The following is a 14,960-nucleotide window of genomic DNA, read 5'->3' as shown; positions in this document are numbered from 1 at the left end:
CCTCTCTCTCACACATACTTCATTCTGCCAATATAAGACAAATGTGAGTGTAGCTTAATTCTACATAGGCTTGCAAGGCTGTTTAAGAAAAAAAAACTTTCTGTGAAAATTGGTGCCTTGAGTTTTATACTAAAATATTTAGATTTTTCTGAGCCGTATTCCTATTTTCTCTGCATAATAATTTAGTGTAAACTCTCTTATCCATAGAGCAATTCTGTAATCATTTCCCAAGTGCTTTATATTACTTTTGTCAGGATTGTAACCTTGTATTTAATGAGTTTCATCAATCATTTTGCCAGTCACTTCTCTGGTTTTGAAAGATGCTTCAGGAGTATTCTCCCTTTTCTATGTCTGCCTCATCTGACAAATAATTTGTTATCTTGTTTGTAATTTTAAATGTTTTTTTTCTTATTTTAATCCTGGATATGACAACTGTGATTTCCCCCCTGCCTTCTCTACTCTATTCTTTAAGATTTGAGAAGAAGGCTGTTCTTGGAGTATCTTTGTGTATACAAGAGAAAAATGTATTTGGTCCTTATTCCACATGACAATGTGCTTTCACACAACTGTGCTTCAAAAAATGGTTTCTACAATAGTATTCAGCAGATTTTATGGCATACCAGTCTGAGAAAAAGTATTTGCTTGCTGGAGACAAATTCTATAGGATTTAGGATATTATATCTTTTTATGCCACTTGTATGCTGGCATGAGAAAATATATTTAGATCTTTTCCTAAAGAAATTGAAAATCTCAGATGTGGAGAAACCTTTTTATGGAAGCAACTAAAAGATATGTGACCTGAAGGGTTGCTTCATTTGCAGAAAGGGCTGTTGAATGCTGGAAAAAAAGTATGTGAATTTCATTTCTGTAAATTGCCATAGAGATTTAAAAACGTGAGAAATGTATTCTGAAATAAGCTGTAAAGGTTATTTGGCTCCCCTCCTGCTAGCAATGTTATGTTTTTCAAAAGTGTGTGTGTGTGTATATAGCTAATTTTAATCACTGATATTCTGCATCAGCTACATAGTTACATATTTGTAACATCTATTGGCCTGACCCCGCAAACCCATATTCAAAGGCAGCAGCTGCAGTGCATGAAGGAGGTCTGTTTACCTGCTAATTGGGGTACAGTCCCAATGTTTCCAACCCCATCTCACCAGTGAACAAGACTACTACAAGGAATTGCAACAGGGGTCCTGCTACTGCTTGTTAGTGGGAGAGGACTGGAAACAATGTCCTCCATGTTCCCTGATTGGCAGCTGAGCAGACTGCCTTTGTCTGATGTGGCTGTTAAGGTGGGCTTGGAGGAAGAATGCAGGCTTCCTGAATATGGAGTAGCTACAAATCTGTAACTCAATTCAGATTTCCAGTCATTACTTTCAACCAATTTCAACCATTTTGTTAATTTCAGCTGTATGATCTGATAACTAATGAATAAATATTATCTATAGATTAGATGCTAAAAAAATAATAGAGGGGCAATTTAGTTGTGTAGCATGTTCTGGGAAGTGAATTGTTTTTAACATAATGAATATCCCTCTCCAGGAAAAACTGAGGAAAAGGAACCCATAGCGATACACTATGCCCCCACCCTCCAGTATGGATTTGATATTCATGATTTCACTTACCACCCACTCCCCAAAATCTCCACAGGAAGTGTTTGTGGGCCTCTCTAGATTCTTCACATCAATTCTATAGTTAGTATACTTCTGACCCAAGTTAGGTCGAAATACAAGGTTTGGTATTATTCACAGTTTTGGGTATCTATCGGGGCAAGAGGAGAAGGGTTGTCTTGGAACATATCCTCTGTGGATATGTACTTCCTGGTAGAGTTCTTTAACATTATGATGGTTGTGCTGAAGCAGGTAAGCAAAGAAGAATGAGAAAGACTTGCACAGAATTGTCACTGAAGGAGAAATGGAGGATTTCCACTTACTGGAAACACTTCAGGAATTCCAAGGGACGCAAAAAAGAAACTGGGATAAAACGAATAGTTTTTCTTTGCCAACCTATCCTTAACTTCACTCCTAATTGCTTTCAACTAAAGCAAAAAGGTGAAGTAAGTGATGAGGTTCCTGCAGAGGAGAAAATGTGGGACTTGAAGGGAACCTAAAAAATAAAAGTCTTGAGATAACTAGTTTCTCAGTGGGAAGCTCCTTGCATCTCTAGTACATTAAAAAGAGATCTTAGTATTCAAATACTTCAGGTAAAGGCGGGCAGTGTGTGGGAGGGAAATGAAATAGATTTTTAAAATCATCAAAATTCACAAATCCCATTTTGACTGAAAACAGAGCCTGGCTTCTCACTAGCTTCTTACTAGCTTCTCACTAGCAAAAGTGAGATAGCTGCTTCAGGGGTCAGATACTGAGTGACTGGAAACAGCAGGGAAGTACTCAAGAATATGATTTTTTTAGCCTTTGCCTTCCACCCACAAAACTAGCCTTGTGCCATCAGAAGGTTTTACAATTGTTCCCAGAATAGGAGGTTAGCCTTTAGCCAGTCCCAGGAAAGCTAAGGTGGCCATGGGATGTTTCGGGCCAGTCCAGAAGTGTCTGAATATGTGCCTTGGTGATCTAATACACAAATCTAGAGAGATGGATGGTAGGAGTTGCTCTCAAAGCCCCTTCTTGAAATCATCATATCTGGTGCACCCCCCCCTTCCATGCAAAGAGAAACAGTGAGCATTACACCTCTCTGTGTGTGGATAAAACAACTTACCTGGCATTTGGAGGAGTGGTTCTTCTAGATATTAAGAGAAATGACTTTCTCTCTTGTTTATTCTATTTGGGATGGCAAGTAGTAAGCCAAAATACTGGCTGGCATTTGTAGGAATTGCTCTACCAGTTCCTAATCAAGTCATGTGCTAGCTTTACCAGCAACTTTTTGTCCTGATCAGGATGGCAGGCAATAAGTGAAGAGATTTTGGGTGCTTCTAGACATAATCCAGGACAAATAAGTGGGGCAAAAAATTGTGGTACCTGACAAGTCCAAATACGGAGCTGTCAGTCTTAGTAATACCCCCCCCCCCTCACTGCCCTGACACATTAATTTGTAGAAGATTTTAGAAATCTGCATGATGGGCAGAGAATTTTTTGTAACTGACTCTCCAAGATGCGTTGGACTTCATAAGTGCTGATGCGGATATCTGAATGTGCACACAAGCAGATTTTTTTTGATATTACGTCTCCTCATATCCTTGCTGCTTTTATGTTTTCCCTCATGAACTTCATTTCCCTTTGGGGCCACTTGCCTCCCATGCTGGTGCCCACTGTATAAATTCAAACTCTGATTAATGTCATAAACATCAGAGCAAAGAAATGGTGGCATAGGATTCTGATTGTAAATGCTTTCTAATTGTGCTTCCATTTAGCCACGTATGTGTCAATGGCTCTATTTGTTTACACCCCCTTTGGCCATTTCAAGATTTTAAAATGCGCACATGCACTGGAGCAATCCACAGCAGCATTTAGGAAAGAAGTCATGTGTTTTCCTTGAGTACAGGGATAGACAATCATGCAAGTATGTGCATTTTTCAGCTGAAATAGGATTTTAAGCACACATTTTTAACACGTGTTTTTTGGCCGTTAATTTTTGGCATACATCATTTAGCTACCTCCCCCCCTCCCCTTTATTCCAGTTTCTCCTGCATTTTAGGGCCTGTGTACAAGGGCCCTTTGATGTTGGGAGCGTTTTGTGTACTCTTGTATGGATCTCTAAGCAGAGGTAGGGTGTATATCTTCCCGGAATGGCCTTTTGGGTCTCTTCCAATGGCAGTACCCAAGCTTGATTCCTTTTGTGACTTTATTAACCAGGGAAGGGACAATCATCAAGGTCATGGCTAAGTCCCAAGCTGACTCTGCTCTACTCTTTCCTGGAAGGTGTATGTCTTCCTTTCTCAGGGAAGTGGGGCAAGTGAAGGTGATTGAGCTGTGGCCATGAGGCTTCAACAGCTCATTTACTCTTCAACCCACTCTCCTTTAAAAAAATTAGGAGGGATCTCATTCAAGGCTCTGTAGGGCTAGATGGGTTTGCCCGGGGAGCCAAATTTGGCCTGTGGGCTGATATTCCTCTTCCCCAATACAGACAGTAGTGAGGGGAAAAGTAAGAAATAGTTCTAAGCAAAAGAGAATTTTGTGCGAGAGGGTAAGAAGTGGCAGAAACACCTTTCTTCAAACCATAAAGAAGGTAATTTAGAGAACTTAAATTCAGTTACTTCCTGTGACTTTATCAGGATTAAATATGAAGTCTGCATAGATTGGCCATAAGATGGCTTTGGTACCTACAGTATGTTCATTTATAATAAAAACTTTCTCTATGCCTCATTATACATGACTGGAGCTTTAACAACAATGCTTAGCTAGTAAAGACTGTCCTAATGATGAGACAAATGAGATGATATTATGGAATTAGATTTAGGCTCATTACAGGGATCAATTCTCTGACAGCTTTTTTGTGCTTTCATTCCCCTATATTTTGTAATAATGATGAAAGTGGTGACAGTGTAAAGGTGCTTTCAATGAGTTGTATTTACTGCTTTACCTTAATGAAATACTCATTTTTTAAAAATCATTTGGAAAATATTAACTCTATAGAGAGGGAAAATCCATAGGCAGTGTTGAAAAGGGTGTATTACATATAACTAATTTAAATAGATTGAAAGTTGCATTGTTAAATTACATGTGGAAATGTTATTACCATAAATGCATTAGAGTAACGAGAGTTCCCTTTGCGGTTCTCATATATAATTTCATCCTTGTGCAAAACATTCCGTTTATTGCAGATGCCCAGAAGTCTTGGAAGAAGAGTCATTTCAAAAGGATGAGTTGGGAGAGTTTTTTTTTAATGAGACAGAATATCAGAAGCTCACACAGACCTTTGCAAATTGATATTAAATCCTGTTTCTATTCCAGAGATCTTAATTTATGAATGCAGTGCCATGACTACATAAGTCAGTGAGATTTTAGTCAGTGTTGGTTTCAATATGCTTTCATTGCCTTCATATAGAGAACGGGAAAGAATGATAGATTATTAATTGAAGCTCTCAGATTCTATTTTCTATAAGTGTTGGGCATTTCCACACTTTCTTAGGCTGGATCTACACTGCTATATAATGCAGTTTGAACTGCACTGAACTGCATTATATGGTCCTATACTAAGTATATAATGCAGTTCATCTTGCATTATATGGTTGTATAAAACCAGCCTTAGTCAAATGTGTTCTAGGTTATTTTTTTCTTTAACAAACCTGTAGGGATGGAATACACACATATGCATGTGATGTCTGTTGATTTATGGCAACCTAATAAATTTCACTGGATTTTCTTAGTCAAGGTTTATTCAGAGGTAGCTTGCCATTATCTTTTTTTTTAATTCTATGGCAACTTAACATTCTTTGCCAGTTCCCCATTAAAGCATAACCTAGGTCTTACCTTGCATAGCTTCCAAGATCAGATGGTATATCGTGCTTTCGGGATGTTTAGGGACTTTTCTACACACAACAAAACATTAAATGCCCTCATATAAGTGGTTGAGGATATAACTGGAAAAATCTGCAAAGTTTTTGTGTTTTGAAGCCTACATTGATTTGGCTGTTTTTCTTTCACAAAACACAAACCATGAAAAAAGAGTTGAGGTTTTTTTTGGCTCCTGTACAGAGTCAAAATCCTTTTGATGGCTGACATGCCCCCCTCCCCCACTTCCTGGCAGGGGTTATGTCATATCAAAACACCCTTTCTTGTTTTTACATGACCAGTGGTTCCCCAATGACAATACCACTTAGCATATATTCCACCCCACCTTCTTTAAAAGTGTTAAATGCACCTCCAAAAGCTTGATTATGGACAGTAAGCTTTAAATTAAAATAAGATGTTCCATAACTTGTGCTGAAAGAGGTTTACTATGCATCTTGTATAGCATGAACTTGCTGAAAGGAAGGCCACATCTAAGGCATTTTGCTACCCAAAGCAAAGGACAAAGGGACAGCTTTTCCATACTATGCAGAAAAACCTAATGGTCTGAAGTTATATCCTCCTTGATTATCTTTCCATTCCACCTCATGGGTCTATAGGAAGAGTTTCATAGATAGAGAACTGAATTTATGGCCATTGACAAATTCAAATGCACTATTTTTTTAAAAAAATGTTGTTCAAATAAAGAAATTGTTATTTAATATTAATTAAAAAACAATAAAACTTTATTTATATACCGCTCTATCTCCCCGAGGGGGACTCAGGGTAGTTTCCAAGCAACATCACCAAAACATACAGAATAAACAGCATAACAAAACTAACAAAACAACATAAGCATAAAATTATCACAATTACACATATATATTAAAAATAATCCTTCCTGTTCAGAGCAATTAAAAGGCTGGGTCGAGGCTAGTGCAAACTCAAAATATGGGGAATTAAGTACAGTGCTATAACAGGCTAACAGCAATAGCAGGTACGGGTCTGTGGCTGCTCATTTCCAGGGCCTATTAGACAGATGGCCGGGGTAATAGGTAGGAAGTATAAGGCCATATTTAACAATATTTGAGGCTAGGTTAGAACTGGTCATTCTCAAAGGCTTGTTGAAACCACCAGGTCTTCAAGCTCTTACAAAAGGAGGGGAGAGATGGGGCCTGTCTTATTTCCCTTGGAAGGGCGTTCCAGAGGTGGGGGGCCACCACCGAGAAAGCCCTCTTTCTCATCCCCACCAACCGTACTTGTGACAGTGTTGGGAGCAAAAGGAGGGCCTCCCAGAAGATCTTAGAGTTTGCGCCAGTTCACAGAAGGAGATGTGATCATGAAGATAGGTGGGGCCCGAACCATTTAGGGCTTTCATAACCTGCACCTTAATTATTTATGTAGTTATTTTGAAATGTGATTCTGACACAAATGCTATGATATAGATAGTCAGGTAAATGGAGAAAAACCCATCACAGCTTAATTTCCAATTCACAAAGCCTGTTTACTTGCTTCATTCAGTTGTGTGACTGAGCACAGACCAATTAAGAAAGGCTAAATCATTAATACTCTACTGCAGTGGTTCTCAACCTGTGGGTCTCCAGATGTTTTGTCTGTCAAATCCCAGAAATCCTAACAGCTGGTAAATTGGCTGGGATTTCTGGGAGCTGTAGGCCAAAACACCCGAGGACCCACAGGTTGAGAACCACTGCTCTACTGGGATGCTCCTAGAACTTGTGCCTCTAACTTGTGGTAAAAGGTAAAGGTAAAGGCTTTCCCTGACATTAAGTCCAGTCGTGTCCAACTCTGGGGTGTGATACTCATCTCCATTTCTAAGCCGAAGAGCCAGTGTTGTCCATAGACACCTCAAGGATCAAGTGGCCGGCATGACTGTATAGAGTGCCATTACCTTCCCGCTGGAGCGGTACCTATTGATCTACTCACATTTGCATGTTTTTGAACTGTTAGGTTGGCAGAAGCTGGGGCTGACAGCGGAAGCTTATGCCACTCCCCGGATTCAAACTTGCAACCTTTTGATCAGCAAGTTTAACAGCTCAGTGGTTTAACCTACTGCGCCACTGGGTACAAGTTATGGTACATAACTTGTGGTTATGTACATTTAAATTGATTTCAACATGTAGTAATCCTATCAGAGGGCTGGTGGAGGAAAATTTATTCAGATCAGTTTGCCATGGTCTTCCTCAGAGGCTGAAAGAGCATGACTTCCCCAAGGTAACCCAGTGTTTTTCAATGGAAGAATGGGCACTTGAACACTGGCTTCGTAGACCCCTACTCTACCACTCAAACTGTGGTGCCTCCCAGTGACTCTAATTCCAATAGTTTCAAACATAATTAGGGAACCTGTGGCTTTACATATGTTATTGGACCCTGGTTCACACTAGCTATTGCCAGCCTCAACATGGCAGAAATGATGGGGGTAGAGGTTCTGTAACCACTGGAAGATTACTGATTTCCCAGCACTGGTTTTAAACGTCAAATAAATATGGTTATAGAGGAGAAATCAATTTATAACTCTCCGGCAGAATACATAGATATAGAGATGCTGAATTAAAGCTAGGCTCTTAGGCAGGCAAACCTGTGTTTTTCATGTGACTAATATACCCCTTTGATCTTTTGTCTCTATGCATGAAAAACATTCAAAATACTGTTATGAAAGAAGGCAGCATAGACTACTTTTTACCTTTTTAACTGCTGAGGCATATTATTGTCTTGCAATTCATTTCAATTGCTGGTCGAATGATCACATCAAATCCGTAAGGTCCAACCAATCGAAATATTAAGATTTTTAAAGGTTACAGCATTAAGAACACATTGTTTCCTTTGACAGCTCATATTGAACTATTGGATGCTGACATTCCACTGAGCCAATGAAAAATGTAATAGCAGTGCATAAATGGCACAATACAAGTTTTGTTATTATGGCCAATGATTATAAAAACTAGAGCAAAATTGGAATCTAGTCCAATTACCTATTTTATGCAGGAGTACCCCCACCACATAGAATCTTTCTTGGACAATCGTAAAGAGACAGTTTCTCCTATCCAGGCAGCCTGTTTTGTTTGTGAATTGCTCTGACCCTCATGTTAGATGCTAGGGAACGTGCGGCCTCTTGAACTGGGAAGAATCCAAAGCCATCTGGACCAGTAGCATTGGTAGTATCGTCCATGAATAGGTCTGTTTACTTTAAAACCATTTCCTGTCATTTTAGATAGACTGGGTGAGATCATCCGGAGATCATCCGGAGTTTCGGGGTGCGGTGTCATCTGTACGCAGATGATGTCCAACGCTGTCACTCCTTCCCACCTGCTACTAAGGAGGCTGTCGAGGTCCTGAACCGGTGCCTGGCCGCTATAATGGTCTGGATGAGGGCGAACAAATTGAAATTAAATCCAGACAAGACAGAGGTACTCCTGGTCAGTCGCAAGGCCGAACAGGGTATAGGGTTACAGCCTGTGCTGGACGGGGTCGCACTCCCCTTGAAGGCACAGGTTCGCAGCTTGGGTGTGATCCTGGATTCATCGTTGAGCCTGGATCCCCAGGTTTCAGCGGTGACCAGGGGAGCATTTGCACAGCTCAGGCTCGTGCGCCAGCTGCGCCCGTACCTCGGGAAGTCTGACTTGGCCACAGTAGTACACACTCTGGTCACATCCCACCTTGACTACTGCAACCCTCTCTACGTGGGGCTGCCCTTGAAAACGGCCTGGAAGCTTCAGCTAGTCCAGCGCGCGGCAGCCATGTTACTAACAGGAGTGGAACTCAGGGAGCACACAACGCCCTTGTTGTTCCAGCTCCACTGGCTGCCGATGTGCTACCGGGCCCAATTCAAGGTGCTGGTGCTGGCCTACAAAGCCCTAAACGGTTCCGGCCCAAAATACCTTGCTGACCGCATCTCGGCCTATGAGCCCACGAGGACCTTGAGATCGTCTGGGGAGGCCCTTCTCTCGATCCCGCCTGCCTCACAGGCACGTCTGGCGGGGACGAGAGATAGGGCCTTCTCGGTGGTGGCCCCCCAGCTGTGGAATGCCCTCCCTGTAGATATCAGACAGGCGCCCTCCCTTATGACATTCCGTAAGAGCCTAAAGACATGGTTATTTGAGAAGGCGTTTGACTAAGTGCTACAACAATTGGCAATGATGATCGGAACGGAATATGGATAACGAGTTTGGTTTATGATTCTACAATGAGACAGCGCGGATGATTTAGAGTAATTTGTATTATTGATAGTTATGTTGATTTTGTTGTGATATTGTCTATTGTAAACTGTTTTTATATGTTGTACACCGCCGTGAGTCGCCCTAGGGCTGAGAACGGCGGTCAACAAATGCAGTAAATAAATAAATAAATAAATAAGATCAAAACACCAACATCTGAAAAGAACACCAACACCTGAACATCATTGTAGAAATATTTCAAAATCCCTGTTATCATTTAGGCTGTAATTTTTTACAACCTACGGGCGGAACAGAAAATTACTAATTTCCTAACTGAAGTCATATTTTGAGTCTCTGATTTCTTGAGGGCCCTTCCAGACATGGGCTAAATCCTCAGAGGAACTGGGCTCACTGTGGACATTGACCCCTGGTATCATGGAAGTGTCCTGGGAGTCAATCCCCACAGGGCCCACACCTGGGAAGATCTGGACCTTACATTAAGTTCCGGATCTTTCCAGGTGTCAAATTAATCCAGAGTAAACTGGGAAATCCAAGTTTACTTCAGTTTAATTTGAGTTTACTTGAGGTGTCATTTGGATGCCTCAGGTAAACCTGAGACAGTTCCCACATTTTAAGCCTGTCTGGAAGGAACCTGAGAAACTCATGCGAGAATGATTATTATTATTATAACTTTATTTGTACCCCGCTAGCATCTCCCGAAGGACTCGATGCGGCTTACATAGGCCAAGGCCTCAAAACACAACACAACAATACAACACCTAAAGCAAATTAAAAACAGTTAAAGCAATATTAACAACAAGCAATAAACAATACATCAAGACACTATAAAACTGGGCTGGCCCAAAGTAGTGGGTACAAGATTAAAAGTGTTGATGTGGCAGGAGGTATGTAGGATTATAGGGTAAGTGCAGTGTGCGTTGTGCAACAATCTTAGTTTTACTAAAGTGCTTCTGGGACTTGGTATTGGAGATTCCTAATCTGGGAAGGCACATCAGAACAGCCAGGTCTTCAAGTTCTTTCTAAAGACTGCCAATGTAGGAGCCTGTCTAAGATCTTTTGGGAGGGAGTTCCAGAGTCGGGGGGCCACCACAGAAAAGGCCCTGTCTTGAGTCCCTACCAAGTGCGCCTGCGATGCAGGTGGAATCACGAGCAGGGCCTCTCCGGATGAACGCAGTGAACGTGTGGGTTCATAGACAGAGATGCGGTCACGCAGGTAGGATGGTCCCAAACCGTTTAGGGCTTTGAAGGTAAGCACCCGCACCTTAAATTGGGCTCGGAAAATAAACGGCAGCCAGTGGAGCTCCTTGAACAGGAGGGTTGACCTTTCTCTGTAAGGAGCCCCAGTTAACATCCTGGCTGCTGCCCATTGGACCAGTTGGAATTTCCAAGCCGTTTTCAAGGGCAGCTCCATGTAGAGTGCATTGCAGTAATCCAATCTAGAGGTGACCAAGGCATGGGCCACCCCGGCCAGATCAGCCTTCGCGAGGTATGGTCGCAGCTGGCGCACGAGTCTCAATTGTGCAAAAGCCCTCCCGGACACTGACGACGCCTGAGCCTCAAGCGTGAGCGATGAATCCAGGAGGACTCCCAGACTGCGGACCTGTGGCTTCAGGGGGAGTGTAACCCCGTCCAACATAGGTTGCCACCCTATACCCCGATCCGGTTTGCGATCGACCAGGAGGACCTCTGTCTTGTCGGGATTGATCTTCAGCTTGTTCCTCCTCATCCAGATAGACACAGCAGCCAGGCACTCGTCCAACACCCAAGAGGCCTCCTTGGAATTAGGTGGAAAAGAGTAATAGAGTTGTGCGTCATCTGCGTCGAGATGGCACCCAACTCCAAAACTCCGGATGACCTCTCCCAGTGGTTTCATGTAGATGTTAAAAAGCATGGGAGACAGAATAGAGCCTTGCGGGACCCCACAGGTCAAAGGCCAGGGATCCGAGCAGGCATCTCCCAGCTTCACCATCTGGGTTCGTCCCTCCAGGAAGGACCGGAGACACAACAAAACCGTGCCCCGAGACCCATCCCAGAGAGACGACCCAGAAGGATACCATGATGGTATCAAAAGCCGCTGAGATGTCCAAGAGAACCAACAGAGTCACACTCCACCTGTCCAGCTCTCTACGGAGGTCATCCACCAAGGCGACCAAGGCTGTCTCAGTACCGTGACCAGGCCTGAAACCAGACTGTGACTGATCTAGGTAGCTGATGTCATCCAAAAAGCCCTGGAGCTGGGAGGCGACCACCCGCTCCAGCAGGTGTCTGACTGGGAAAGTCTATGTGTCTGATTGCATTTTGGCATAGGAAGTAGGAAAGGTAAAGTGTTTATGTTATAACAGAACCCCTTGGGTCATAGCCAGAGACGGATGATGATTTAGTTGTGGTGACAGGCAGTGGGACATTGCTCAATCTAAACGTTACAGAAAGAATTGGGAGGTGTGAATTATCCTTGGATTGAAGCAGAACATCGTGAGCTGAAGAACAGAGAAGGTGTTATGTATTGAACCTATTACAGCAAGCCTCAATGCTACTAATTAAAGCAGATTGAACCTCTTTTCTTATAAACCAGGGTTGGAAACTCTATGGGTGACAATTTTCCCTTCTGTGGACTGCCTCTACAAAACTGAAAAACTTACATTTTCCTCTTTCACAACACGAAGTGGAAGTGACATTGTGTCACCCTCTGTCATTATTTTGAAAGGGAGTGAAGAGGAAAATTGGAGAATTTGTAGATAGTTCTGTGATGGCTGTGCAGTGAAGTGTGGGTATTATTGTGTACCTTCATGTGTTGTGGCTGTTACTCACAAATTTAGGAGGGAAATGCCCCCCCCCCTCCAAATACCAAAATTGATTTTAAAAATGGTAGAGTTGGCCAGGTTTGGGGCACATTTGAGAGGCTTCCATTGTCACAAAATGGATCATGTGCAGCTCGACAGGCAACACTTTGCCTACCTCTGTTATAAACCTTGCATTGGATAGTACAAAATGTTATTAAAGTTTAAAAGGACATCCTGTCTTGTACTTTTGCTTATTAATTCTCCCGGGTGCTTCATTTATCCAAAGTCCAAAGCTTGGCTTTGTAGTAATCTCCTAATGGGAACACTATTGTAGATGGAGCAAAAATAACAGCCTGTTTTGCAAGACATTTTTCTATCATCCCAGTAATTGATGTTCACTTTCCATCCCAAGGAAACTGTGGTGTGAGAAATATGATCACAGTAAAAAAAAAAAACCAACAAGGTTCATTATGCACATATTGATGAGCATTTCAAGTCAACAGCTTTGGATAGCTGCACATTGTTTCTCACAAGCAAATCACTTCTGGCAATCATTCAAAGTGATCATTAAGGAAAAGAAAGGAGGGATAAAGACAAGTAAGAACCTACTTGGAAATGCTTAGTCATTAAGGTCTTCCGATCATCTTCAATTTGCCGGAACTTGGCCTTCAGCCCTTTCATTTGTGTTTCCATCCTTAAAACATATTGGAAATCCCTCTGAGTCCGTAGGTTTAAAACTTCAATGGACTGGGACATGTTCTGAACCTATTCAAGAAATAGATCATATGCATTCAATTTTTTTGCAAGTTTCTTTCTGATATATAAATGCTGTTAAATCAAATGCTGAGTGATATGCACTTGAATTGTTAGCCATTAAAAAAAATTCAGCAAAGTGCTGAGCTCTTAAAAGCGAAAGAATGGAAATCACATTTGAGATTCTGCTCTTGTTCTTGTACAGACGCAACCTTTCTAAAATTAATGAGAATGTGGCAGCATAGAATCTGACCCTTTATTCCATCAAATGATAACTTACAAAAGATATGCATTGTTACAACTCAGAAAAATGCTTCAAGAGCAACATTGGAGCAGCATTCAAAGGCAATGATCCTTTTTTTTACACATATACTTGAAATGCTATGGCAGTGTCCAGGGGGAGGGGTATGTGGATTGGAAGTATTGTCTTTAGTTTAATTCAAAACAGTGCTGGAGAAGAGCACCAGCTATAAAAAGTCTCTTAAAGTGACTCTGTATGTTACCTTTTAGAAAAGGTGACTCCTCCTGAAGCAGAATTTTTTAGAAATCTCAATGCTATGGAATCATGGGAATTGTAGTTTAGTGAAGAACCAGCATTATTGGCAGGGAAAGCTAAAGACCCAGAACTACAACTCCCAGGATTCCACAGTATTGAGCAATGGCAGTTATAGTGATGCCGAACTATTTATTATACAATGTAGACACATCACCTATGTTGATCGGCACAGGGAATGGGGAGGGATTGAATTCATATTACTGCTGCCACCCTAGAAAACCTCAGACCTCCATCTAGATGGGCCAGCAATATGGAAGAAGTGAAAGCTAAGTGAGGTGAATATGTTTTCAGGCCATCTATGTGATGTGTGGATTGAATGATTGGAGTATGATTGAGGCTTAAATAAGGCTGAAGACACAATTCTGACAAAGAAGCCTGAAAACTGCAAAAGGAGGTGAAGAAGTCAAGAACTGCTGAACTTTGATTAAAACGTTCCTGATAAAAATGGCTAACCTGTTAAACTGTGGCTGAAAACAACATGCTTACATAACCAAAAACAATTACTCTTTAAGTTTAGTAAGTCAAACAATGGTTCCTTACATCAAGGAAAAGTACAGCAGCCTGCAGGAATGCAGAGTCTGCACACCCACCTCTTTCTCCAAGGGATGGAGAAATATTTCTCCATCTCCAAGGGATGGAGAAATATCAGCAAAATGGCAGATTTGCAGGGAATGTGATTAGCCCCACGTGTGGGTCTCTTCTCTAGGAGCAGAAACAGGGATGGTAATGTATGCATGGGGAGTGAATATATATATATTTGTGAGTGAAAGCTGTTTAAAATGTAAAATCCCATTTGATTGTGTAAAACATGTAGCTATATAATCTGGGCATCTACTTTCTTTCTCTGTAAAGTGCCTAATGCAACCTGTCTCACTGAAAATGGAACAAAAGAAACTTTTTAATGTTTAAAAAGTATTTATGACATCTGGACAATGGCCCTGGACTCAGCACGTAAGTGTTGAAGATGAGATTGCTCCAAAGGAAGATTTACATCAGGGTACCTTACCCGGTGTAGATGAACCCAGTATTTCCATATAGTCAATTGAGTTAATGAGTCTGCTCTAATTGGGACTATCCCTTGAAATCTGGCCACTGACTTCATTAGAGATTACCTCCAGATAATTATGCATAAGCTCACACAATTATTTTCTGTAAATGTAAGTGTAAGGTTATATTTGATTTGTGATACTTACATTTTATTATGGACTAGCCATCCCCTGCCATGCATTGC

General features: G+C 41.6%; 1 protein-coding gene across 2 annotated transcripts in view; it reads right to left on the bottom strand.

Annotated features, from left to right (window-relative positions):
• The window catches only part of OLFM3 (olfactomedin 3), a 202,743-nt gene that overhangs the window by 20,909 nt on the left and 166,874 nt on the right, over window positions 1-14,960 (bottom strand). For both annotated transcript variants that reach the window (XM_060774022.2, XM_060774021.2), the window contains exon 3: window positions 13,030-13,185. In XM_060774022.2, the coding sequence (XP_060630005.1) occupies window positions 13,030-13,185 (156 nt within the window). The remainder of the gene's footprint in view (window positions 1-13,029; window positions 13,186-14,960) is intronic.

Source organism: Anolis sagrei, chromosome 4 (assembly GCF_037176765.1).
Source record: "Anolis sagrei isolate rAnoSag1 chromosome 4, rAnoSag1.mat, whole genome shotgun sequence".
In the NCBI taxonomy this organism is placed as follows: Eukaryota; Metazoa; Chordata; class Lepidosauria; order Squamata; family Dactyloidae; genus Anolis; species Anolis sagrei.
Note: the sequence above shows the minus strand (reverse complement) of the source record. Positions and strands in the feature narration are given on the sequence as shown.